The sequence below is a fragment of the Oncorhynchus mykiss genome, chromosome 17 (genome assembly GCF_057628025.1).
Source record: "Oncorhynchus mykiss isolate SJ-2025 chromosome 17, ASM5762802v1, whole genome shotgun sequence".
NCBI classification, from domain to species: domain Eukaryota; kingdom Metazoa; phylum Chordata; class Actinopteri; order Salmoniformes; family Salmonidae; genus Oncorhynchus; species Oncorhynchus mykiss.
Window position 1 is genome coordinate 10,024,802 of NC_143038.1, and position 27,966 is coordinate 10,052,767.

Here is a 27,966-nt window from a genome sequence, read left to right on the forward strand (position 1 = left end):
GCTGACTAATACTCCCCTTCCCTTCCTCCACTCAGGTCTTTACGTGATCCAGCTTCTCTCTCCCACACACACACACATGCACACGCACGCATGCACGCACACACACTGTCCCAGACTCACAGGCTCAGGCTCAATAACAGACTCTACCCCTCCCCTGCATTGCGTGTGTCTGCTCTCACACTGTTCTCTCTCTCTCGCTCTCTTCCTCTGCCCTCGTTCTCTCTCGGTTCCCTTTTCTCCTTCTCTCTCAGATCCATCACCTCTCACTGTCACACACACACTCTTGTATACTCTCTTACATTCATATATCTCCCTGTCTCTCTCTCCGTCTTCTCTCTCCCTCTCTCTGGTTGGCTCATTGTGCAGGCAGCCCGTGCTCTGCAGCAGCAGCAGGCCGACTCCTGCGATGCGCTGCTAGTGACGGCCACAGCGTGGGAGGAGGATGGCACAGGGATGGAGCTCTCCCAGCTCCTCGACCGAATCAGGACGCAGTGCGACCGCCTCAGCCTCACCGGCCTAAATCAAGTCCCAGATGACCGACACCCCGGCCTGGCCGCCGGCCCAAATCAAACTCCATGCTCCGCTGCCGGGCCAAGCTGTTTCGGAGCCAGACTCAGACCCCGAGCCCATGGAGGGTCTCTCCCACAGGTACGCAGTGTCCCACTGCCTTCGTCCCTCCCCCTGTCTTTATTTCCTTCCTTCCATCCATCCCTCTCTCTGTCTTTTCTTTCATCCTCCCTTGGCTTCCTGCCACCTAGTCACACCCTGATCATAGCTCTATCTATCTCTGCTGTTTCCAGGCAACGCAGTGATATGTGGTAAGATAAGAAGAGTTGGTTGGTTTTTGATTTGTTGTACTGAATTAGTGTCGGAGCTCTGAGGTGGTCTGAGGTCTGAGATGGGTTGTTTACCTCTCTCCCTCTTTCTCTCTCTCCTTCTTTCTCTCTCCTTCCCTCTTTATCCTCATCACACCCCTACCCACACAGAAAGGTGCCCCATAGACAATCCATTACCTCCAAAGAAGAGATCAACTTTTACTACGATATTGAAACGCTGCTCTTCTTTAGATATTGATATGTCGTAAACCACAACTGCAGCATTGTAATACATCACTTGTAACAGGCCTCTCTGATCTGCTTACTGCTAAGTCCTTATAAGGCATCAGCTGAGGACAGTATTCTTTTCAGTCTTTGAAATAGGAGCATTAGGATTTCAGTTGAAAAGGATAACTTGCAATTGGCATGTAGCATATGTAGCCACCTTCCATAGCTGTTGGTTTTGACAACATCACATCGGATGGGGACAGTATTTCAGGCTTTGAAATAGTAGCATTTTGATTTCAGGGAATATGATATATTTAGCAAATACCGTATATAGCTTTCTCTCATAGCTATGTTGTTTTCAACAATAATGCAGCCCGTCTAGACAGTTTCGCTTGTTACCCATTTCCGCTCATATTTCAGGTTTTGAAATAGGATCATTTCGGTTTCATTGGAATAGGGGGAGCAGAATGAGTCACTCATCATGGCTGTGTTGTTTCTGTCTGGTCAGTTTCACCGTCTGTGGCACACTGGCTGCATCCAAATTGGCACCTTATTCCTTAGTTAGTGCATTACTTTTGACCAGAGCCCATAGGGCTCCAATAGGGCTCTGGTCTAAAGTAGTGGAATTTTTAGGGAATAGGGATCCATTTGGGATGCAGCCAGTGACTTTGAAGTGACAGGCGTGATTAAGCATCTTGGCCCATGGCTGCAAGCAGGCAGCGACTGATACTTAACCAGCGTCTGCTCTACAGAATGACTTTGTTTGTTGCCTTTTATGTCAGAGTGGACTGGAGTCTGGAGTGGAATACAGCCCTGTTACAGCCTGGTTCCAGATCTGTCGGGGAAGCAGAGTTGGCTAAAGCACAAACAATGCATTCAGAAAGTATTCAAACCCCTTGACTTTTTCCACATTTTCTTACGTTACAGCCTTATTCTAAATTAGATTACTTTTTTTTTTATCCCCCTCAATCTACACACAATACCCCATAATGACAAAGCAAAAACAGGTTTTTTGAAAATGTTACAAATGTATTAAAAATAAAAACAGAAATACCTTTTTTAAATAAGTATTCGGACCCTTTGCTATGAGACTTGAAATTGAGCTCAGGTGCATTTTGTTTCAATTGATCATCCTTGAGATGTTTCTACAACTTGACTGGAGTCCAACTGTGGGACATTCAATTGATTGGACATGATTTGGAAAGGCACATATCTGTCTATATAAGGTCCCACAGTTGACAGTGCATGTCAGAGCAAAACCCAAGCCATGAGGTTGAAAGAATTGTCCATAGAGCTCAGAGACAGGATTGTGTCGAGGCACAGATCTGGGGAAGACACTCCTCGGTAAAAGGCACATGAAAGCCCGCTTGGAGTTTTCCAAAAGGCACCTAAAGGACTCTCAGACCCTGAGAAACAAGAGTATCTGGTCTGATGTAACCAAGATTGAACTCTTTGGCCTGAATGCAAAGCGTCACGTCTGGAGGAAACCTGGCACCATCCCTACAGTGAAACATGGTGGTGGCAGCATCATGCTGTGGGGATGTTTTTCAGAGGCAGGGACTGGGAGACTAGTCAGGATCGAGGGAAAGATGAACGGAGCAAATTACAGAGATATCCTTGATGAAAACCTACTCCAGAGTGCTCAGGACCTCAGAGTGGGGGCGAAGGTTCACCTTCCAACAGGACAATGACCCTAAGCACACAGCCAAGAAAACAGAGGAGTGGCTTCGGGAAAAGTCTCTGAATGTCCTTGAGTGGCCCAGCCAGAGCCCAAACTTGAACCCGATTTAACATTTCTGGAGAGACCAGAAAATAGCTGTGCAGTGACGCTCCCCATCCAACCTGACAGAGCTTGAGAGGATCTGTAGAGAAGAATGGGAGAAACTCCCCAAATACAGGTGTGCCAAGCTTATAGCATCATATCCAAGAAAGCTCAAGGCAGTAACCAAAGGTGCATCAACAAAGTACTGAGTAAATGTCTGAATACATAGGTAAACGTCATATTTCAGTTTCAAAATATAAAATCTAAATAACAGTTTTTGCTTTGTCATTATGGGGTATTGTGTATAGATTGATGAGGACATTTTCTTTAATCCATTTTAGAATAGGGCCTGATTGGGGGTCTGAATACTTTCCGAATGCTCTGTACACACTGTATGGGACAAATGAACTAGCTATTATGTTATGCTTCTCACTGTAAAATGACTGGTTAAGGTCAACACTTACAATAATTGTCCCTAATAGGTTCTTGTTTACATGGTAATTACAGAGTAATGCTATGATGTCGACAGGTTCGAGGAATCCACTGAGCACAATCGTCAGTTTCTGACGTTTAACTAACAAACTTGATTCCACATGTTTGCGCCCTGTGGGAATCTGTGGGGGAAATGATTACAGGTAGATTTATAAAGGTGTGGAGCCTATTTACAATGTTTTATCAAGTTTAAGTCTTTTGGTTTAGAGTTGTTTTACTTTGTGTACCTGATAGTTCATCAGTTCGTGTTAACGCCTAGGGTGTCAGATTACCCTCCTCAACCTGTCCCACATGTGCCCGGAGTCCTCTGGCTCTGTGCCAATGTGTGTGGGTACCAGTTTTTATGAGTGTGTGTGTCAGCTCCATGTGAACTGTGTGAACTGTTCCTGTTTGTGTGTGTGTCAGCATCTATCTCCATCAAAACTTTAATTTTGTGTTCTTCCATGTGAATGATGTGTGTGTGTAGGTGCGTGCATGCGTACTTGCGTGCACACGTGTAGGTGTGTGTGTGTGTGTGTTTAATGACCTCCTTCTCTCTCCCCCAGCTCAATGCAGAAGAGGCAGCATGGGCCCAGGTGAACCTCGGAGGGACTGCCCTGAGGGAGGCGCGGGCAGAGCTAGCCGAGGCCAGGAAACAGTGGCACTGCCTGCAGGTGGAGATCGAGTCCCTACATGCTCTGGTGAGCACACACACACACATGCACAGACACACCACTGTAGCTTCAGCATTGCGGCAGACACATACAGTACTTTCCTGTCTCTGCCACACACCCATAATGGATCAGTAGAGTTTGGAGAACATTCATCTTTATTGATTCTGAAACACTATTGGTGATTCTCTCAATCTTATTCTCTTATCTTGCCTCTTCCCCCTCTACCCCGTCCCCTCTCATTCTCTCTTCTGTTCCACATTCTGTGTCATCCTCTCATGACCTTTTGTCCCTATCCACTCTCTCCTCTATCGTATTCCCTCTTTCCCCTCTATGCTGTCCTCCCTATCCATCGCTGTGCTCCACCTTCTTCATCCACTCTCTGCTCTCTCCCCCCCCCTCCCTTTTTACAATGATTTAATCTCTCTGATCCTGCTTTTTCCCTCTCTCCTCCATCCCCTCTCCCCTCTCCCCACCTCTCCTCTCTCCTCTCCCCTCCGTCTTCTTTCCCCTCTCTCCTTTCCCCTCTCTCCTCCATCTCCTCTCCCTTCTCTCCTCTCCCCTCTCTCCTCTCTCCTCCATCTCCTCTCCCCTCTCTCCTCTCCCCTCTCCCCTCAATCTTCTTTCCCCTTTCTCCTCTCCGCCATCTCCTCTCCCCTCCATCTCCTCTCCCCTCTATCTCCTCTCTCATCTCCCCTCTCTCCTCTCTCCTCTCCTCTCCCCTCCATCTCCTCTCCCCTCTTTCCATCTTCTCTCCACTCTCTACTCCATCTCCTCTCCCCTCTCTTCTTTCCCCTCTCTCCTCCATCTCCTCTCCAATCTCTCCTCCATCTCCTCTCCCCTCTCTCGTCTATCTACTCTCCCCTCTCCCCTCCATCTCCTCTCCACTCTCTCCTTCATCTGCTCTCCCCTCTATCTCCTCTACCCTCTCTCCTCTACCCTCTCCTCTCCCCTCCATCTCCTCTCCCCTCTTTCCATCTTCTCTCCACTCTCTACTCCATCTCCTCTCCCCTCTCTTCTTTCCCCTCTCTCCTCCATCTCCTCTCCAATCTCTCCTCCATCCCCTCTCCCCTCTCTCGTCCATCTACTCTCCCCTCTCCCCTCTCTCCTCCATCTCCTCTACCCTCTCTCCTCTATCTCCTCTCCCCTACATCGCCACTCCCCTCTCTGCCCTCTCTTCTCCATCTCCTCTCCCCTCTTTCCTCCATCTCCTCTCCCCTCTCTCTCCTCCTCTCCCCTCTCTTCTCCATCTCCTCTGCCCTTTCTCTCCCTTTTCACCTGCTCCCTATCTCCTCTCTCTGTCCCACATCATTTTCTCCTGTCCACCCTCTTTCCCACATCCTTCCCTTCCCCAGGAGAAAGGTCTAGAGAGTTCCCTCCACCACACCAAGCGTCAATACTCCAGCCAGCTGCAGGGCCTGTCAGAGGTCATCCAAGGCCTGGAGGGCGAGCTGGAGCAGGTGAGGGGCGGCCTGGCCACGCAGCAAGAGCGCCACGGTCAGCTGCTCAATACCAAGATGAGGCTGGAGAAAGAGATTGCCACCTACAGACGCCTGCTGGAGCGCGAGGAGGGCAGGTGAGGGGGCTAACGGTCACAGACAGGGGCTGTATGGGCCCTCAACAAAAATGTTGCCATTTGGGACAGTTCCTGGGGCAGATGTAGCAGAGGAGGTTTGGTGAACTACATGGTGATGAGTAACCTTTCTTGAGAGTTGAGATGTGTAAACCCCAGAGCAAAAGGCTTTACTCTAGAATGGAGCAGCTGAGCTAGATTCGATTTCTGGTCAATTACACAGACATAGATGCTCACAGATGAATACACACTTACTAAGGGTGAGGTAGCTGATATAAAGGCAAAATGTTATATTGTGATATTAAACTGTTTGAGAAACTTGTATGAGAAACTTTTTGAGGGCACTATACATTTGAAAGAAAAGGGATCGAAAGTGGAGGTCGTGAATCATTAGTCAGTATGAGAAAGATGATCTCAGGATCTGTGAGGACATGAGGCATGGGGGAGACCCTTTGAAGTCGCATGAACTCTCCTTCAGTTTGCAAATGAAACGAAATGAAGATGCCCCAGTTGTTTTTAACAGAACATGAAAACATGTTCTCTCCCATGATCGTCCCACGCCTATAATGATCCATCCTTTGTTTCCCATGGACATTCAGACAGTCATAACCTCATCGGAAAAAGCAACACCTTGTTCCCAAACATGCTCAATGAAATTAAACATCCAAACCATCCAAAAGGAGCTTAAAGGATGAAGTTCATTTAAAAAAGGATTCCTCTTATTTTATCCCTTTTGTTTCTCTGTCAAAACAGCTACATTTATGTGTTGTCTTTCTCTTTTGTTGAGGAGTGTGACAGATGACTTTCTTTACTGTAGCAGCTTAAGAAAGCCTTATTTGCATAGAGAATCCAAAATAATTGCAGGTTGAGACAGAGATGTTTTGGCAGTGACTCAATATAATAGCGAAACTGCTGGTTACTGGAAATTCCCCAGACTTGTGCTAATGTACACTGAGTATACAAAACATGAAGGACACCTGCTCTTTCCATGACATCGCCTGACCTGGTGAATCCAGGTGAAAGCTATGATCTCTAATTGATGTCGCGGGTTAAATCCACTTCAATCAGTGTAGATGAAGGAGAGGAGAACAGGTTAAAGAAGGATTTTAAAACCTTGAGTGGGGTATGGTAGTAGGTGCCAGGTTTGTGTCAAGAACTGCAATGCTGCTGGGTTTTTCACGCTCAACAGTTTCAGGAATGGTCCACCACCCAAAGGACATCCAGCCAACTTGACACAACTGTGAGGGGGTGCCCTTAATGTTTTGTACACTCAGGTGTATTTACCTACATACAGTACAGGCAGATAGACAGCCATGCAGGAAGGCAGACAGGCAGGATGACAGGCAGGCAGACAAGCAGACAGGCAGGCAGGGAGACAGACATGAAGAAAGGCAGACAGACAGACATACAGGCAAACAGACAGACACATTTCTCTGCATTGTGTGTACAGATATAAGACCGTTTTAAACTGCCAGCTGTTCTGTACCAGACATCCCCACATTCACCTCATGGCTTTCATTCACTTAGATCTTTAATGTCGTTTCCTCTTAACATTTATTAGGGAAGATTCCGGTCGATTTACAGGCCTAAAGATAATACTCAGTTATCATCACTGAGGCATTCACAGGCTGGTCACACGAATGCATTCAAGCACAGACAGTTCACGGCCATTATGTTTGTACATCGCAGATCTGTCCCTCTATTGAGCACACTCAGCCCAGCAGGCCTCATAATTATGTTTTTATTACCACCTTCTATTTATCTGGGAGGTGCCCAGCATGATCTAGTTTTATGACCATCCAGGTTGAGAAAGATGACACTCGATGATGCATCCTAGATCTTCTCCCAGTCTATTGGATTTATATCTATATTCTCAGAAGATCACAATGCACTTGCTCAACTCAAGATGCCAGGCTCTGTATTGATTCAATCTGCTCTGTCATATCGTGATTCGGATGTGCTGATCGCACTATAAGACATCCTTCCGCCACGCAATTTCTTTGAGTGCACAGAAATGGCTATAGTTATCCATCAAATATGTAGACAGCATCTGAGACAGCTGCCGAAGGAGTGTCCCCCCCCACACAGATTTCATTGAGTCCTACTCACCATGTTTTCTCATATATTCACAGGTACCCAGGTGGGCGTAACGGACAGGTCATGGGGCTGCGGCGCTGGAGGGGCCCCAAAAGAGAGCCAGGCCCCATAGGGGAGAGGCCTAAAGAGAATGGAGTGGAGGAGAACTGCCTCAGTGACCCCGCGGTGACCCCTGAGGAGCCACTGTCCGAGCCCCTGCCTGAGAGACATCAGCGGTGGTCTGTGACAGAGAACGGCCTGAGGAAGAGCCCTGCACTAACTCTGCATAGGCAACAGAGCCTGGTCATCCTTACAGGTGGGGGACATGGTCAGACACATACACAAACAGAATGGTATACACATATTCATGTTAATGGTCATACACACACTCGTAAACACACAATCAGGCAGGAGTACCATACACACACACACATTCAGTATGCTAAATACACTATATATACAAACATTTGTGGATTTGGATCATTCAGCCACACCCATTGCTGACAGGTGTATAAAATCAAGTACACCGCCATGCAATCCCCATAGACAAACATTGGCAGTAGAATGGCCTTACTGAAGAGCTCAGTGACATTCAAAGTGGCACCCTCATAGGATGCCACCTTTCCAACAAGTCAGTTCATTACATTTCTGCCCTGCTAGGGCTGCCCCGGTCAATTGTAAGTGCTGTTATTGTGAAGTGGAAACGTCTAGCAGAACGGGACCGCCGAGTGCTAAAGCGCATAAAGATCGTATGACCTCGGTTGCAACAATCACTACAAAGTTCCAAACTGCCTCTGGATGCAACGTCAGCACAATAACTGTTCGTAGAGAGCTTAATGAAAAGGGTTTCCATGGCCGGGCATCAGCACACAAGCCTAAGATCGCCATGCACAATGCCAAGCGTCGGCTAGAGTGGTGTAAAGCTTGCCGCCATTGGAGTCTGTAGCAGCGGAAACGCGTTCTCTGGAGTGAGGAATCCCGCTTCACCGTCTAGCAGTCCTACAGACGAATCTGGGTTTGGCGGATGCCAGAAGAACGCTACCAGCCCAATGCGTAGTGCAAACTGTAAGGTTTGGTGGAGGAGGAATAATGGTCTGGGACTGTTTTCATGGCCCGGGCTAGGACCCTTAGTTCCAGTGAAGAGAAATCTTAACGCCACATTATTCAATGACATTCTAGACGATTCTGTGCTTCCAACTTTGGGGCAACAGTTTGGGGAAGGCCTTTTCCTGTTCCAGTATGACAAAGCCCCCATGCAAAAAGCGAGGGTCAAACAGAAATGGTTTGTCAAGATCGGTGTGGAAGAACTTGACTGGACTGCACAGAGCCCTGACCTCAACCCCATCGAACACCTTTGGGATGAATTGGAACACCGACTGTGAGCCAGGCCTAATCGCCCAACATCAATACCCAACCTCACTAATGCTCTTGTGGCTGAATGGAAGCAAGTTCCCGCAGCAATGTTACAACATCTAATGGAAAGCTTTCCCAGAAGTGTGTAGGCTGTTATAGCAGCAAAGGGGGGATCAACTCCATATTAATGCCCATGATTTTGGAATGAGATGTTCGACAAGCAGGTGTCCACATACTTTTGGTCATGTAGTGTATGTGTGTGCGACCAATTAAATTTGATTTGAGTATGTGTTTTATGTGCAGAGCCAGAGAGAGACAATGATCTGAGGATTTCCACAGTGAAGACCCAGGAGATCCTCCAAGGCAACGTGGTGAGGGAGAGCGCAGAGGGCACTGGTACCGTGGAGTAAGTATTTATCAGACATAGGGCTGTTGAGGTGACCGTAGTACCGCCACACTGGCGGTCACAAGTCACGAGGGAAGTCAAATTCCACATGACCGTTTAGTCACGGTAATTAGGCTTCTCTAAGCTCTGATGCTGCTGGTGGTCATTAGTCAACCAAACTTGCTAACTCCCTGGTACTCCGCACTCCATTGTCCCTCTAATCACTCTGACATCAATAAAAAAAAATATCAAACACTTCATGAGAGCCCATAAGCTCATGTTGCGCAACGTTTCTATAGGCTATGCAATTGTGTGAGAAAACAGAATGATGGCTTCTATTAAAAAGAGGATCCCATAAGCTTTCTATAGGCTTGGCCTACTATACAATAGTCCATTCTGAATCAAAACTAATTTCACACATACTACCATTCAAAAGTTTGGGGTCACTTAGAAATATCCATGTTTTGAAAGAAAAGCACATTTTGTTGCCCATTAAAATAACATCAAATTGATCAGAAATACAGTGTAGACATTGTCAATGTTGTAAATGACTATTGTAGCTGGAAACGGCAGATTTTTTTATGGAATATCTACATCGGCGTACAGAGGCCCATTATCAGCAGCCATCACTTACCTAATCCAAGTTTAGCATTCTAAAAAGGCTAACTGATCATTAGAAAACCCTTTTGCAATTATGTTAGCACAGCTGAAAACTGTTGTTCTGATTAAAGAAGCAATAAAACTGGCCTTTAGACTAGTTGAGTATCTAGAGCATCAGCATTTGTGGGTTCAATTACAGGCTCAAAATGTCCAGAAACAAATAACTTTCTTCTGAAACTCATCAGTCTATTCTTGTTCTGAGAAATGAAGGCTATTCAATGTGAGAAATTGCCAAGAAACTGAAGATCTCGTACAACGCTGTGTACTACTCCCTTCACAGAACAGAGCAAACTGTCTCTAACCAGAATAAAAAGAGGAGTGGGAGGCCTAGGTGCACAAATGAGCAAGAGGAAAAGTACAGTAGAGTGTCTAGTCTGAGAAACAGACGTCTGACAAGTCCTCAACTGACAGCTTCATTAAATAGTACCCGCAAAACACCGGTCTCAACGTCAACAGTGAAGAGGCAACTCCGGGATGCTCGTCTTCTAGGCAGAGTTCCTCTGTCCAGTGTCTGTGTTCTTTTGTCCATCTTAATCTTTTCTTTCTATTGGCCAGTCTGAGATATGGCTTTTTCTTTGTAACTCTGCCTTTAGCCTTTTAAAACTATAAACTTGGATTAGCTAACACAACGAGGCATTGAAACATAGAAGTGAAGCTTACTGATAATGAGCCTCTGTACGGCCTATGTAGATATTCCATTAAAAATCAGCCATTTCCAGCTACAATAGTAATTTACAACATTAACAATGTCTACACTGTATGTCTACACTGTATGTCTACACTGTATGTCTACACTGTATTTCTGATCAATTTGATGTTATTTTAATGGGCAACAAGGTGTTTTCCCTTACAAAACAAGGACTTTTCTACGTGACCCCAAACTTTTGAACGGTAGTGTATATTATTTAGTGTATGGAAAGACAAGATTAAATCAAGAATGGTTTGATCGGTGACAATATTAGCCTATCACTTGTGAATTATATATCATCACTTGTGAATGATGCCTAGCGTATGGCAAGAAACAATGTATTTTTTTCATATTTTTCAAACCATAGTCACACACCTCATGTAGCCTTGCCCATAGGCCTATATTTTGATACGATTTGTATCAAAACTAAAGTGGCCAAATGATTTCTTAAAATTAAGCACATTAATCCACTTTACAAGGGGTGTAGAGCCTAACTGGCATACATAAGCAGTGAGTGAGTTTCAAGTTTGGGGAAGATCCTTTTCATCATAAAAATGCACATTAATAATAAAAGCATTACATGCATAATCTCATTTGCGGTCACTTTTGATAATGGTGTTTTCCCGCTAATGGAACATTCGTGCTTATAGCCTACTGCCATGTGTGCATTGACGTGCTTATAATGTGAATAAACAGCCTAATTTTAAGCTAAACGTTATGATCTGTTGCGTCAGCCTTTAATTATGTAAAAAGGTTTTTTTTTATGCTAGTGGTTGTATTAATTTTGGAATCTATCACATCCCACAACTGTCCCTGACTATGTTTGGAATATTTATTTCTTGCACAGAATAGAATAGGTCAACTTTTGTACAATGGGGGATAGTAGATTGACATAGGCTAGTGTTTTTGCTTGTTGTTAGTTCTACTCAACTTGTTGACTGACAAAAAGTAAATGTGGATAGTTCATCCAATATCTTCAATATACACCTTGGAATTGGATAAGGACGTGTGCAGTTTGCGTCCCCGATGTGTCTGTCTTCACTTGTAGCCTGTGAAAAAGACCTGATCATGTGAATGAGAGCCATGTGAGTGAGAAGTGCTTCGGAGCACGCAGCACTTAGGGAGAAGAGAATTGTAATTATTATATTTAGCCCAAGGGCACAACAGTCACAAAAAGCATGGATTTCTTAAGAGTGCGTTACAGTCTCACAAAGGGGATGCCACCGGGAAATTTTAGGCATTATGAAGTGCCTCGAATTGAATGAGAGACTGAAGAAGTGTGTATAGCCTGTGCAAAAAAACAAAACAGAGTTCATGCCTTTCAAGCAACTTTTTTCAAATCATCATTAGAGTGGCGTCATGCCACAACGTATTAAAAATCCAAACAAATAGCCCAACGTTTTTCTAGAACAACTACATTTATATTAATAACTCTAAATTAAGCATATAAGAGTAGATATTTCTTTGTTAACCGCTCAACACAGAATAGCTGCATGTGCACACTCCCTCAAATTGTTTGGAGAAAATATCATTTACATTTTATTCAGCTTTGTTCCATTGTATTCTTCATACTATAAAATACTATAAAATAATGCCACGGAATTCTAAGCAAGTCTTGTCTGCTAAATGAACTAGTGTAGCCCATAGCTATATGGCAAAGCCAGATCACACATAAGGTCAACTCAGAGTTTGCTATTCTGTTCTTGTGAAATAGACCAAATAAATATTCATATCACGTTTATTTATACCTGTCTAAAATAAAGAATGGATTTATTGTTAAGGTGTAGGCTATATTACATTGACTTATTAGACTTTTTAAAATGTAGATGTTCCAAAGTTCTGCATCAGTGGCTTGTAGGCTATGTGTGGAAGCCTGCAGATGCTAAATGTGTTTATGTTAATTAATGGTCAATTACCGTGAGACCGGCAGTCATTTGGTTGACAATCACCGGCGGACAAAATTTCGTCATCACCACATCCCTAATCAGACCTATTAATCGTGATCTTTGAACCAATGTCACCACCACGCCTGCTTCAGTCAGTGTGAAAAGTAATCGGGCCTTAGTGCCAGAAAGTGTCAATTACAATGAAGGGAGCAGGGATGCTTTACTTATGATGTTATTCAAGAGACTATTATGGGATATGTTTACAAACTGTCAAATGAGGTATTCTAAATAGCAGCTGAACGCATCTTTCACATGAACCACCTTTCCCTGTGTATTGTCTTTGTTAGACTAATGATGACACCAATAGTCACACCCACCCACAGGGAAGTACCTCTGCAAGCCTAAGCCAGGAGTGATTAACAGCAGTTTATTCAGTTACGAAATGTGGCATACATTTGGCATGAGCTCTCGGTCTGGGGGTTGTTGGGAATCTTTCTCATGGAGAGACATTCCTTAATGAGCTCCATTAGATGTGGAGACACCGGCGTCTCCCAAGTGGGAGCGGCGTCTGTCATTCCTAAATTCTTTGTGCACACAACAGGAGTTAAAAGCACACACCGTACCAACCGGGATGGGAATGGCCGCATAAGTATTTTTGCTTTCAGAGTCATCGTTGCCCAGTTGTTTTACTAACTGTGTCATCTCGTAAACTTTCCTCGACTCTGAATTAGATAATTATCACAATTAATTGTTAACGAGGCATGTACAATCCTTGTGTGTGTTTGGGAAGGGTTCTCTGACTTATACCTATACCTGTAAAAGACCCACCCATACAATCATATAGGACTAGTCATCAGTTAGAGATACCATATTACAATTTACCCCAGGTCTACTGTGGCCAGGGTACAATTCACAACACCAGCTTTGTAAAGTATTGTCTGTTTGATTGTTTCTATACACATAGTCTACATTTCTAGTTGTAGTCTAGCATCTATTTCATTTTAAAACCTAACCCATTGTTTCCACCCCCCCACCACCCCAGGACGGACAGGATCGACAAGGTGATTAAGCAGTGGGAGGGCTCCTTCTTCAAGGGGAACCCCAAGCTGCGGAAGAAGTCAGTGTCGCTACGATTCGACCTGCACATGGCGGCGGCGGATGAGGGCTGCGCCCAGACCAAGCAGGACAGCCTGCCTGATGTGGAGGTCCGCCTGGTGATGAAGAGGTCCCGCAGTATCCCCACCATCGCGGCAAATGTCGAGGCAACAGTATAGTCAAGGCAACAGTATACCTATCATTGATAGGTGATATCATCATTGAATTGACTCCCTCATAAATGTTGTGATCTGGCAACAGCATCCCTACCCTTGACTGTGATATCACCATGAGATCAGCATTGTTTCCCATTGAACTAGGTTGAAGATGAGAAGGTTAAGACAATGAAGTAATTCCATGCGGAAGCTTTCGAAAATATGGGACCGACCAGCTCCATTAATAACTATTAGCGCCATTGCTAACTAGCAATGCTGGTTTTATGAATTGCAAAGAGTTATGAAATATTATAAACTGGGTGGTTTGAGCCCTGAATGCTGATTGGCTGACAGCTGTGGTATATCAGACCATACACCACCGCTATGACAAAATATTTGTTTTTACTGCTCTAATTATGTTGGCAACCAGTTTATAATAGAAATAAGGCACCTCAGGATTTGTGGTATATGGACAATATACCACGGCTAAGGGCTGTGTGCAGGCACTCCGAGTTGCTCATAAGAACAGCCCTTAGCCGTGGTATATTGGCCATACACCACACCTCCTCGGGCCTTTTTGCTTCATTAGAATCCTCTTGTATTAACCTGTATATTTTGAACCTAGCCATTGACCAGAGTGGTATTGTCATGTCATCAAAGTTCCTGCAACTCCACTATCACCCACAATCATCATTGTGACATCAGCATTACCAGCAGCCATTTTGCAACCCCCATGACCAAACCATCCTGGTGACATCCATACAAAACCACATACATGGGGGGTTAATGTGTGATTCAGAAAAGTGAATGCCATTAATTTGATATATCAGCATTTCTCAATCATGAATAAAAGTAGAAAGTCGTATTGCCTACTTATGATTTTGCCATCAAGACAAATGTGAAAACATGCCATGCTCAAGAGATTTCCCCTGTGGTCAATAATACATCATACCAGTATATAATACTCACTGTTGTCACCACATTTAACAAATGTATAATCCAACCATTCCTCAGTAACAACTAACAATTTATACAGGTGGTGAAAAATATAAACATGAAAAAAGGCGGAACCATCAGAGTTGTATGTGACATTCTACTGTGGACTATTTAAGGGTGGTTATTTTCTTCTCAATTCGCTGTGTGTAAAATGCTAATGGTTTTGCTATGCTGTCATGGATCAACCCAGCACTGAGAGTTCGCCTATGGCTGAAAACGGCTTTTTCCTTATAATGCTGTAAGTTACTGCAGTCTATATATTATCTATATATGGACAATATGGCCACAATCAAAACAAAGCAACAAAGATAGAAATTTATAGTAAAAAAAAAAGAAAAAGGTATTTATTTCCCCCACACTGCTCACTGTGACCCGAAATTGCAGTGAGGCTTCTTCCTGGAGAGCAACCCCTCCTGTAGGTTTTCGTTTCAACCCCAGTTGTAACTAACCTGATTCAGTTTTTCAACCAGATAATTATTAGAATCAGGTGCGCTAGAATAGGATAGGCGCGAAAACCTACAGGACGGTAGAGCCCTGTTCTAATCTAACCCTGCCACTTGTATCGCAGAGATATACCCTGGTTTAGCCAGCAGGGGGCAGTATTTGTAAATAGTTGCTCTACAGTATCCTGAATGCTTTATTTTGGTATTGTTGTGTCGTATACATAATATCTATCTATATGACTGATTACACTCTATATGACAATATCTTTATTTTATTTTTATGCTATGTTTTTGAGTTGGCACCAAATATATTACGCAAAAATAATACCATTGTGCATTGCAGTTGGGTCCCTCCTGTGTACAAATGTTAAAAACAATTATCTTCTATGCAGTTCTTCATGCGCTTGGTTTGCTCTGCTTCGTGGAGTACTTGGGACTAAATCTTCTTTTCGTTTTTGGAGCTCTTTAACTTTAGAATGAATAATTATGCTTTTATCTAACAATGTATTCATTTAAATAAAACACCAAAAACGCTGTCTTCAGTTGTTTTTTTAATCAATATAGAATAGGATATTTCTCTAGTCATGGGTTTTGTACAAATGCTGCGAATTTTTCAGATAATGTATTTCCAGAGTCTGATTATTCAATGTATTTCCGGAATATTTAATGTATTTGGCAGGTATGTTTTTGGGGTATGGGTGCAGCCTGCAGGGATATTAAAGATCCATTACGGGACAAGACACAAACACTCTTCTCACTTTAAGTTTATTACTATCCTAAATATCAAATAAATATGACAAAATATGAAACAGATACGTTTTGTATTTAATACACAAGAATATACAACATCTGAGAAAATAGATATGATAAAGTTAGTGCAGGAAAAAATATAATTATTGTCATGAAGCATAGCAATAGGCTATACATAATCAAATTACCCATATTAGGGCCCAATTCTAACTTGCATGCCCATAAATCGCATTTTCTCATGCATCAGTGTAAATGGGAGAGTTGTGCCAAAATGCAGTGACACATGGATATCAAGTTAGAATTTGTCCCTGAGAGGATATCTCTACTTATCTAATGAACCTCTAGTGCTTTTCAACCTCGTTATGATAACTACTACAGATGTATATCACCGTTTCCTGTAGAAATGAAGATAGCTCAAGTTACTGTCCCCTCCAACATAACCAGGGGGTGACTATTAAATAAGGTACTGATCTACAGTTCATCCGCAGTGTACTTTGTGGAGCCCTTTCCATCCAAACTATACAATGTTATAGCTTGCAACATCTATGACCTATCGATTTTGAAATCTACAGTATCTTCCTACCTTGTATGAAATTAATTGGGGTACCACATTTTTATGAACGGACACCACAGTCTTAGCTTTGGTGGAAATAAAGCTTTTTGTCCTCAGTGGGTCATCAGATCTGCAACATGCTACAGGAATCCCTGTTACGTGTCTTTATGATACAATCAGAGTATCTGTATCAGGTCTGGCTCTGGGCGCCCTCGTTGACGGAAGTGACTTCAAGGGTTTCCGGCATTCAGTCTGGTGATATTGTCTTATCTCACCTTCCCAAACTGGACAGAGTGATGTTATGGTTTGAAAATGATGCCCTGTGTCAACTCAATGGTCGGATTACAGGGCTGAAGAGGGTCGTATTCTGCGAAGACGTGGCACACATTCTCCATACCAGCTTCAGTGCCTTTTGCCACTATACCAAATATCCTGGAGGGGGGAAAAATAATCAAAGTTGGATATTTGCCTACATTGTTGTTAGCTTTCCTTCACAAAATCATACCTATTATAATATGGGCATATGCATGCTGAAGCTATCTAATAATGAAGAACATTACCTTGCTGGTTTGGAACTCTTGCGCCACCTGTGAAGATAAAAGGGGTAAATTAGAGATTAAAACTATGTTTAAAAATGGATAGGGATACAGTCCATTCAAGTGGACTTCATTTCTGATTTGTAGGCCCAGAGTTTTTCCTGACCAGATGACCTTACCAGGAAAAACCCAGGGCTCTTAAAAACAAGCTTTTGAAAGAATCAACTCACAGTCTCTTGTCTGGATCTTCACCACTGTAGCTGAGCAGGTGTGCAGGGTAATGACGTCTGAAGAAGAGTCTAATGGGAACACACACGTTCATCAGGTTTCACTTAATCAAGAAAGGTCTTAGAAGTCATTACCATAATTTGATCATTGTTGAATGCTCAAAAGAAAATGTAATTCAGAAAATATGTTTTTCTTACTTTCTCTGGATGTCTGTCAAAGTGACACCTTTGGGTGACACCTTTAGGTTGACTATGGTGGGTGTGATGGTGCCCTGGTCCATCGTGAAGGTGGAGGACACAGCCTTTTGTACAGCGCATGGCCCTGTCAACATCTCAGTGGGGATTGCACTCAGGTAGAGGAAATTGCAAGCTAGGGAGAAGACAAGGAAGATATTTCATTAATTTGAGAGAAGAGAAACCAGTGTGATGCTTTTTATCACAGCTGTCTACTGCGGCATGTAGGACAACCACTACATTGCATTGCAGATTTCGACACTTACCAGTCATTTCCTAAATATTATAGGAGTCCAAATGCTGTGTGCAATGTAGCCTACTGTGACTGTTTATAATGTAGCATAAATTATTTAATGCAAAAAGTTGCAATATTGTATAAAATCTGTCCACGTTAAGCAGATTCTTAATTAATAAACTGGTGGTGAGTTTTTGTATGAGAGGCAATGAGAGTGTTGAATTTAGTCAAGATAAACATGAATTGCTATTTTGATACGTGAGGCTTATTTGATCAAATATAAGGTAACGACCCTGGGTTTATAAGCGCGGAAATCGACTCTGCGCACGATAATGCTTTTGCTGCACAGTCGATAGCGCGCCGGACCTCGAGCTCAAAGGTCGAGGGTTCGAGACCTGCTCCCTGCCTGTTTTATTACACTGGTGTCAGAAGTGGGATCGGACCTTGCATCTACGACAGTGCGTGTGCTTGGCCGGTGAGCGCGTTCCTGTAAGACGTGGCGTCTCAAGCTAGCGCGGGCTCAAAGGTCGAGGTTTCGAGACCTGTTTAGGTTGTTACGAGTGTACTGATTTAAGTGTGATTCACGTGACATCCTGGCAACTTTGAGAAAACTTTATAGAGTTGTCCCTGTTGAAATTCGAGACGGTCTATGCATATTGAGGCGAGCATAGAATCTCACTCTCCATTAAACACAGGCAGTTGACGTCAATACCCCTCATCGAGTATTCAAAATAGTTTTTAAATAACTAAGTGTATCCACCAATCCAAATAGAGGATTAGGTGGGAACTTGACAGCACGCCATTCCGCTCTGTGGACAACGAATCCATTGTTGAGCAGTATACATAGGTATTTCGTCAATATCGTGCTTCTACACCTGCTTTGCTTGCTTTTTAGGGTTTTAGGCTGGGTTTCTGTACAGCACTTTGAGATATCAGCTGATGTAAGAAGGGCTTTATAAATAAATTTGATGATATCCACATTTCTGGCTGTATCAAGCATACTGCGTTGATCCAGATAATTAGCGGGAGTCGCGAGAGGTCAGGTGGTCACCTCACCTGTGAGCTTTCTTGGCATGCACGGCTTGGGAATCCCTAAAAACATGCTACTTCGATTCAAGTGACTTTTTAGAAATCATTTTCGCTAACCGTTAACCTTCTGCTTAAATTATCCTAACCTATTACACCAAATTCGGGGCTGTATCAAAGTGGCGTGTTTTTAGGGAATCTGCACGGTTTACCTGAAGATGCCGTTCGCTAACATTGTAAACATTTAAATATGTTCCTAATGTATATTACGGGGGAAATAACTTAGTTGAACTGAAACAAGTTGAAGATAACCAATGCAGAAATGTTTACCCTATATGGAAAAAGATTGCAGTATGCTGCAATTATTTCTTCCAAAACACCACAGTCAACTGCATTTACTGTTCTTTTACTGCAGTTTTAAAACTGCAATATTTTTTTGTAAGGGCCAGTTTGCTCAGGTAAGCCATTAATAACAGATAATTAGCCAATATCTTTATATATCTTTAGCCAGTCACCATTAAGGCCTATTAATGTCTTTAGAGACAGAATAATATAAAACTACCTAGCTGATTGGCAAATTGATACCACAACTAGATAACCTAATGATGAATGTTGGGGGCACAATTCTCACCAGTCTTTGTCTTGTCTTCTGGTGCTGACCTGTCAGTTGTTCCCTCCTGTCCTTTATTCAGATCTGTAGACCAAACAGATACTATTTAATTGCCTGGTTTAGAAATAAAAAGGTTGCCTTATATGTGGAATATGCAATTATTCAGATCATCATACAATTTATGTAAACATCTGTGGCTTGTTGCCTAATAGATTTAGGCTATTTGTTAAATTATTATAGCATACCATGTGACTGGAGCAGAAGTTTGCAGGGTAGGGCATATGCAGTGATGGTGTGTTGGAAGACCAGGGCAGACAGACTACCTGCAAGGGGATAAAAAAACAGTCCAGTTGTTTTAACTAAATGTGGTTGAATATACATATCAAGTGATAAAGTATTAATGTTGTTTCAAGGAATGGCCACAAGAGGGCATGGGTGATCTTTCTGAGTCGTGGTATTACATCCATGCATCAGAGTAGCTTTGATGACCCAAGGCAGCAACAAAGCAACCTCAACATCACAAATGTGTTTGAGATCTACATAGATTATCACAATCAGACTCAACCTTGTTTTTTGTTTTTCTATAGTGTGATTGTTTGAGTTGCGGTACAGCCAATATAAATCTGATCTACTTTCTTTCTTACAGGACATAGGATAGAAGCCCACATCTCTCAAAGCCCCGAAAAGCAAACCGCTCCATCCCTCTGCCTCCCAATTTTCAGGACACCGACCAGACATAGCTGACTCAAGTCTTGTGATTCATGCTTCTCCTAAACCAGGGTGTGGGCCTTTTGTCAAGATTGACAGATTGTTCATTCATGGTAAACAAAGAAGTATGGGATTGAGAGATTGTTACACTATGAATAAACAAAGTAGACGTAGCCCACTTCTTACCAAAGTACGGTTCCTGTGAGGAGCCCTTGATACGGACGCCCTTGGCCGACGATTCAATGAGAAAGTGCCTCACGAGCTCTGAGCTGCCCTCCGCTACAATAAAGAAGCCAAGAGTCAGGAAAAGAGACAAGGCAGATAGGCAGTATAGTATTTACTGTAAATTAATCTAATATGAGATATGACAGTTAGACAACATACGGACAGATGCCTTTGATTCTACTGTGACTGGTATTGTTGATGATGTGGTGTTGTGATAATAGTATAATATTGATAATAGTTACTGTTGATATAAGAAGCCAGGATTTAAACACTATAATAACATTCTGGTAATTAAATGCTATGGAGTGTTTGCACTGCCACAGAGGTAGATATTATGAGTAATGAGCAGCCTCCGGTTGCACCACAGATTTCAGGATAAACACAGACAGACATGCCCACTCAAGTCAGCAGCAGAGAGAGTTAGGTAAGTCCTATCAGGTCTTTTCAAGACACATTGGTATTGATTGTGTGCTTTAGTTGTGTATACTCTGTTTATAGGACTGTGTAATGTGGTGTGTGTGTGTGGTTTTTCTGAGCAGCAGTGTTGAACGGGGAGAAGGACTTCAGGATTGTTTACCTGGTTGGCCAGTAGGGGATATATTGATGGGCACCTGGTCCACCTTCATAGCCAGCCCGAAGGAGCCTCTGAAGGACGTGCTGTCTCTCACCACGAAGGTCCCCGGCTCCTTATCTATCACTATGGCCTCAGCTACAATCACACAGGTACCACAGATACAGCTCAGACAGTGCAGGGGTATCCCCATAGAGTCACCATTGTTTGTCACTGTTGTAGACCGAGTATTAATAAAATAATTCATTTTAGTCTAAGATAAGTTTTGGTTTTCTATTTAAACATACATTTGCTTTGCGTCTTTAACTTAATAAAGGACATCAAATGCAACAACGTACATACAGTTGTGGCCAAATATATTGGCTCTCCATTTCTTCTCAAAATGCTTACCCTGAACTCTGTTGATGTGTGGGCGGAACCAGAACTGAGAAGTGTCCATGACAAACTTCATCGAGTGCTGATTGCCTTGGAAAGCTAAGGGATCATGAAAATAAAATGCACATTATTTTATTATTGAATACGCACAAACCTTTTCCCAGCAGAGGGCACTGGACAGAGATTTGAGATTTTAAACAGATTAACGAGGATCATCATCATCAGGACTCACAGTGAGAGGGAGATGGCGAGGATGGCCTGGAGCTGGGCCTCTGCTTGATCTTTACGTCTGGGACCATTGCCTCTGGAGGTGACTGGGGGCTGAGCTCCCGCTCTGGAGCTCCGTTGACCAACACCACAGGGATGTCTGTCAGTGAACCGGCCAGGGAGGCAGGGCTGCTGTGAGGGCTGCTGTGGATCCCCTGGAAGTGGCCGAGTGGTGATGGGCCGGTCAGCAAAGGCTTGTTGGTGAACGGCCTGGTCGAGGACCTGGACACGTCGCTGAAGGAGCTGGATGTGCGGTAGAGGAGGAGAGACTCGGGGCTGTCGCCTTCACTGTCACTGAGCAATGACTGATAGCTGTGTAAGAGCAGAAGCACAGTTGAAGATGTTTATGGCACTGTTGAGTCCAGACAGGGGATTGGTAGAACTTTCAAGTGTCAAGCTGTGACAACACCAGTTAGTGCTGCTCTATGGAGTCAAGAGTGGTCTAACTTGCCATTATCTTTGCATAAAACTAAGATATTAAAGTAATTTCCAAAAGCATGTATTAACAGAGTGTGGAGGGGTCTGACCTGCCCATTATGTAACTGGTTTCTGAGCCGGGCGACGTGGAGAGCATCGAGACGGCACTGTTCCTGTGAGAGTGTGACATGCGCAGGGTAACCGGGGATGAACACATGCCCACATCGCCTCCCTGCGTTGAGGGCAGCCGCCGGCGGACGACACTTCCACACGGCAGTGGGGGGCGAGAGGAGGCATCAGAGAACACCAGGGAGCCTTGGGGGCTGCACCTGGAGCCAGAAGCAGAGGACAGTGGGATGGGAATGCTGCAGGAGGTGGAGACGGAGGTGGAGATGGTCCTTGGAGAACAGCCTCTGGGGACCAGCACACAGTTGGAGACGTCTTCATCTGGAGAGAAGTCATCTGGAGAGGAGGGAGAACGCCAGAGGAAGTTGGAGCAAATGGTGCTAAATATCGAATAGATAAAGGGAATGGAAAACCTAATAGGTCTATACAATTTCTTATATCGTTAATGTTGTGTTATCTGAGAGGAGAGAGGAAGAACATCCAAGAGAAGCGTGAGAAAGGAATGTTCAGTGGCTCAACCAGTGAATGAACTGAACTTCCCTTTTTGGAGAGCAATAAGTCCCACAATTCGTGGGATTTGTTCTCCTTGTGTTTCTAACATAGTCACTTACAAGAAGTGATCACACACATTTAAAATTGGAGGTCTTACACGTTTCCTTCCCCATAATATGAATGAGAAGTGTTGAAATAGTCTTCTTATGATCAAAAATCATATCCATTGCGTGCCGTTACAGATAAAATGTATTGCCTTTTTAAGACCCACATACTCTACAGTCAGAGCAGATTGTGGAGACTCATTTAATCTCGTACGTGTACTCACTCATACATCCCATTCCTTTCCCTTCTATGGCTATGTGTCTGTATAATATGGGCGTGGCTTTATGTCAATGCTACATTGAGTATACCAACATTTAGAACGCCTTCCTAATATTGAGTTGCACCCCCCTTTTGCCCACAGAACAGCCTTAATTTGTCTGGGCATGTACAACAAGGCATCGAAAGCGTTCCACAGGGATGCTGGCCCATGTTGACTCCAATGCTTCCCACAGTTGTGTCAAGTTGGCTGGATGTCCTTTGGGTGGTGGACCATTCTTAACCAGTGACATCAATAAGGGATCATAGCTTTCATCTGGATTCACCTGGTCAGTCTATGTCACGGAAAGAGCAGGTGTTCATCATTTTTTTGTTTACTCAGTGTATACCACACAAGTGTTTTCCTGGGAGGCTAAAGACAGAAGGTTGAAATTCCTCCACATCATGCAGGCTTTTACTTGTTCAAATGAGTCCCAACCCTCCCTTTTCAAATACATCAAGCAAACACTGCGTTCCTGCTGTGAGGGTGAGAATGCAGTACTTTGCCATGGAGAATTTCCCCGGATAAGTTTGAACTTGTCCCCCAAAAATTCTGTCTGACTGTATGATCTACCCGCCTGTCAGTAACGGCGGGAACCTATTGAAATAGATGAGTCTGTTGCCCCATGCCACTGATGTGAGGTGTCCTGTGGTCAGGGTGAGTGAGACAGGCGGGTCACTGTTATGTAGTGACGAGAGTTAACGTGGATCGGTGACAAGTACTAAGGGGGAGATCCATTGATGAGTAGGTAGTACCAGTAACTATATCCATCACAATTACTGTAACCTCATTCAGTACATCCCACGCCATTTGTTCTTTGGTTGTTTAAGAATGAATACTTCTATATATGGAATTGTGCTCACTTCTGTTTTTCAGTTGTTCAGACCATGTCAGACAGGTACTGTTAAAGGTTGACTGTATTTAAAGCACCACTGTGTGTCTGCCTCAGATGTTCTGGGTGTGGTATGTTTTTTTGTCTGGGCAGTAACCCCAGACAAATGTACTCTATTTTGTAACATTAAACTGATGTGAAATTATGGGTGGATTTTTACATAGCCCCGGGCCATGGGCACATGAATGGGGCACAATGGAAGTTGCTATTCAAGGTTCTTAGGCTTGGTCTCCAGCCAACGTAACTGCAGATGTTTCTAGCCATGTTTTACGACGGAAAAGTACCCTAGGTCTAAACTCCTTCATTGACTAAGTTTGACATTTTTCTATGTTCAAAACTGTTGAATTGAATGACCGAAAGTAATTCAGTAGGCGTAGGCCTCCTGACAGGTCTACGTGGAAATATCAATTAAAAATATATATGTAGATAAACTACAGTTGAAATAAAGCATGTGAGCTTGTACTGAAATAAAATAAATAGGCCTATATTACAGCATATGAATCAATATTGGGCTTTATATGCCCTCTCACTCATTGTCCTACCTGTGTGGAGGCTGCTGGACTGGGACCTCTTGTTGAAGTGGATGGGCTCAAACGTGGGGTCCAGTTCCAGAATGAGCTGGTTCAAGTTATTTAGTGAGATGTCCAGGTCATCCTGTTCACTGCAACTCCCGTTGGGGTCCATCATGGCGCTCGGACTGCACCCCAGAGCCGCCTCATGAGCGGAGTCCAGGCAGGTACTCTGACCCACCCTCAGAATGTGATTGGGTATTATGTGGGACATGGCTCCAGCTATAGGCATCACGTAAATCTCTGAAACAGACACACCAGTAGGATTAACTCACTCTAATACATCTACTGCTGTAAATATCGCTCTTAGTATAGGTTGTGTAAATTAATCCGATGCCAATACAGTACCAGTCAAAAGTTTGAACACACCTACTCATTCAAGGGTTTTTCTTTATTTTCTACATTGTAGAGTAATAGTGAAGACATCAAAACTATGAAATAACACACATAGAATCATGTAGTAACCAATAAAATGTAAAATGTATTTTTTTCAAAGTAGCCACCCTTTTCTTTGATGACAGCTTTGCCCACTTGGCATTCTCTCAACCAACTTCAGCTGGAATGCTTTTCCTACAGTCTTGAAGGAGTTCCCACATATGCTGAGCACTTCTTGGCTGCTTTTCCTTCACTCTGCGGTCCAACTCATCCCAAACCATCTCAATTGGCCCAAGCAAGTCTCTTCTTCTTATTGATGTTCTTTAGTAGTGGGTTCTTTGCAGCAATTGAATCATGAAGGGATGATTCACACAGTCTCCTCTGAACAGTTGATGTTGAGATGTGTCTGTTACTTTAACCCTTTGAAGCATTTATTTGGGCTGCAATCTGAGGTGCAGTTATGTCTAATGAACTTATCCTCTGCAGCAGAGCAAAATATGGGTCTTCCTTTCCTGTGGCAGTCCTCATGAGAGCCAGTTTCATCATAGTGCTTGATGGGTTTTGCAGCTGCAATTGAATAAACTTTCAAAGTTTTTGAAATGTTCCGCATTGACTGACCTTCATGTCTTAAAGTAATGATGGACTGTTGCTTATTTGAGCTGTTCTTGCCATAATATGGATTTGGTCTTTTACCAAATTGGTCTTTTACCAAATTTACCAAATATCTTCTGTATACACCCCTACCTTGTCACAACACAACTGATTGGTTCAAACGCATTAAGAAGGAAAGAAATTCCACAAATTCACTTTTAACATGGCACACCTGTTAATTGAAATGCATTCCAGGTGACTACCTCATGAAGCTGGTTGATAGAATGCCAAGAGTGTGCAAGGCTGTCATCAAGGCAAACGGTGGCTACTAATAAAAAATATATTTTGATTTGTTTAACACTGTTTTTGGTTTCATGTGTTATTTCATGGTTTTGATGTCTTCACTATTGTTCTACAATGTAGAAAATAGTACCAATAAAGCAACCCCTGGAATGAGTAGGTGTCCAAACTTTTGACTGGTACTGTACATATAGATTGAATTTGGATTACTGTAACAGCGCTTTTTGAGTTGTTATTTGGATTCGTTCCCACGTCCCATATTAAACTTTGACTTGATTATAGGTGAGATCACTAACATTGGTGTGTCAATGGGATGAATGGAAGTTATTACACTGTGTCCAAACTGACCTAAATAGGACAGCTGTGCCTACCCTACACTTGACCGTTGCTACTGTACAAGTTATATTTACACTTTGCTAAAATGTACATGTATGTATACAAATCTCCATTACAGATAAAATGTTTAGTTTCCCACCGGGGAAAAGTTATTAAAACTGTCTTTTTGTAAGGAACGTAATTTCAACCAGAGTTGCCTACTTAAGAAAAAGCTGTCAGTTAAATGACATTGCAATTCAACAGAACCCAAGTAGAAGGCTCAGTACTAAAAGTTCAGATATTGTAGATGATTTACTCGTTCGTTTTATGATTCACACACATTGTTATCGTGACACAATGTTATCTTGAGTGAATTAAGTTCAAATTTCACTCTTCCACATTGTGTGAACTCCACCCAGCCTTTCCCAGTCTCAATAGACCTGCAGCTGTCCCGTGAACTATATGAACCTTCCACAAACTTTCATTGTATTGTTGATAGTATTGTCAACAAAGGTCAACTCTTTGTGAACCCAGTGAAAGGAGCGGCATCTAAATATGAGTAATATTTAATTATATGAGACCTGTTTACTGTTGGCTTAACAGCTACTGGCGATGAACAAATACTCATATCCTTCTCTTCAGGTTTTCTGTCTACCAGTTGCTTACCAATACTGTGGTTAACTTTACAGCACCACACATGCAAAAGTATAGGTAAGGGCCATAGTAATTTTGAAAGTTACATATTTGACCTAGAAGTATGACGCAATCTCTTGAGAAAGTGAACGGTTTGCGTACAGTGATAGTTGAGGGGATAAAGGAAGCAGTCAAGAGGAAGGGTGTGGAGTGTGTAAGAGGGAGAAGGACTCTACCCCCTCGTCTCAGACAGGGCAAGGCACCCAGTGAGTCACAGGGCCAGAGGGAGTCGCCATGACAACACAACCATTGTTGTCCCCCCAACACTTCCATTGCTGATACAGCAATCAGAGACCATACATTTTCTATACTGATTTACCACTGGTATTTACAGCAATTAAAAGATGTGCAGATGTTACTTCTAAGAACTGCTTCCTATTTATTTTTTATTTATCCTTTATTTAACTATGCAAATCAGTTAAGAACAAATTCTTATTTACAATGACGGCTACCCCAGCCAAACCCTTCCCTAACCCGGACGATGCTGGTCCAATTGTGCGCTCGGGAGGCCCTATAAAGACCCCCTTTAGTGTTGCTGTAGTGTACAGTAGCCTACTATTTCCACATTCCAGACAGAGTGAGGAAAGTTGATGCCTGAGGCTCACTGTTATGTGACACACTTCAACATCGTTCTATCAGCCTTGGGGGCAAAACATACTGTAGTTGCAGTAGCATGAGGTTGTAGCATTAGATTGCGACCCTGCGAAGGACATCCAATCTCTATGTGCAGGTAGCGTGTGCATGAGGTCCTGACCCACCTTCACCACAATATACTTATGGGAATAATAGATATAAGTCTATTACTGAAAAATCACGACCCTAACATTTGGAAATACACAATTATCTATCCTTGATGAATACAGTACTAATGTTTTATGATACTTGTTTGCATAAATCTATTTTTTTTTCTCTCCAAAGTGTAACAGCAGAAGTATAAGTAAACATAGTATACATATTCTAATTAAATGCATTCTTAATCTACCTCCGTCACGTATGAGATTCTGTATACTGAAATATAGTTGAGGTATCTTACCTGTTTTTGTTGTTCTCTTGTCCTCAATGTGTAAGGAAAGGGGTTGTCTATATCCCTGAGGTTTCAAAGTAAATTAATCCAAGAGTAGAATGCTTTTATTGATAGCTCCCAACTCCTCCTACTGTCATCCAGTCAGCCGACTGTTTCACACGCCCTTGCTTGCAGCTCTAATATTCTGGGTTAGGTCTGATGCTGCCATCAGTTGTAGGATATTCATTTGAGGCAGAA

At 43.1% G+C, this 27,966-nt stretch overlaps 2 protein-coding genes across 5 annotated transcripts in view; one reads left to right on the plus strand and one right to left on the minus strand.

The window, feature by feature from the left end:
• Positions 1-15,793, plus strand: part of LOC110493632 (keratin-like protein KRT222) — a 29,739-nt gene extending 13,946 nt beyond the window's left edge. For all 4 annotated transcript variants that reach the window (XM_090204746.1, XM_036949618.2, XM_090204745.1 and 1 more), the window contains 6 exons: positions 367-648; positions 3,843-3,977; positions 5,303-5,523; positions 7,653-7,912; positions 9,253-9,355; positions 13,611-15,793. In XM_090204746.1, the coding sequence (XP_090060872.1) occupies positions 367-648; positions 3,843-3,977; positions 5,303-5,523; positions 7,653-7,912; positions 9,253-9,355; positions 13,611-13,842 (1,233 nt within the window). In that variant the 3' untranslated portion in view covers positions 13,843-15,793. The remainder of the gene's footprint in view (positions 1-366; positions 649-3,842; positions 3,978-5,302; positions 5,524-7,652; positions 7,913-9,252; positions 9,356-13,610) is intronic.
• Positions 15,794-16,005: 212 nt separating this feature from the next.
• On the minus strand, positions 16,006-27,957 carry LOC110493630 (tensin-4). The gene is made up of 13 exons (XM_021568009.3): positions 27,739-27,957; positions 24,405-24,674; positions 22,102-22,453; positions 21,540-21,886; positions 21,323-21,406; positions 20,939-21,070; positions 20,323-20,415; positions 19,674-19,751; positions 19,450-19,512; positions 17,522-17,693; positions 17,327-17,395; positions 17,121-17,147; positions 16,006-16,992 (listed from the first exon to the last, which is right to left on the minus strand). The coding sequence occupies exons 2-13, from the start codon at positions 24,661-24,663 to the stop codon at positions 16,860-16,862; spliced, it is 1,809 nt and encodes a 602-aa protein (XP_021423684.2). The 5' UTR covers positions 24,664-24,674; positions 27,739-27,957; the 3' UTR covers positions 16,006-16,859.
• Positions 27,958-27,966: the final 9 nt, after the last annotated feature.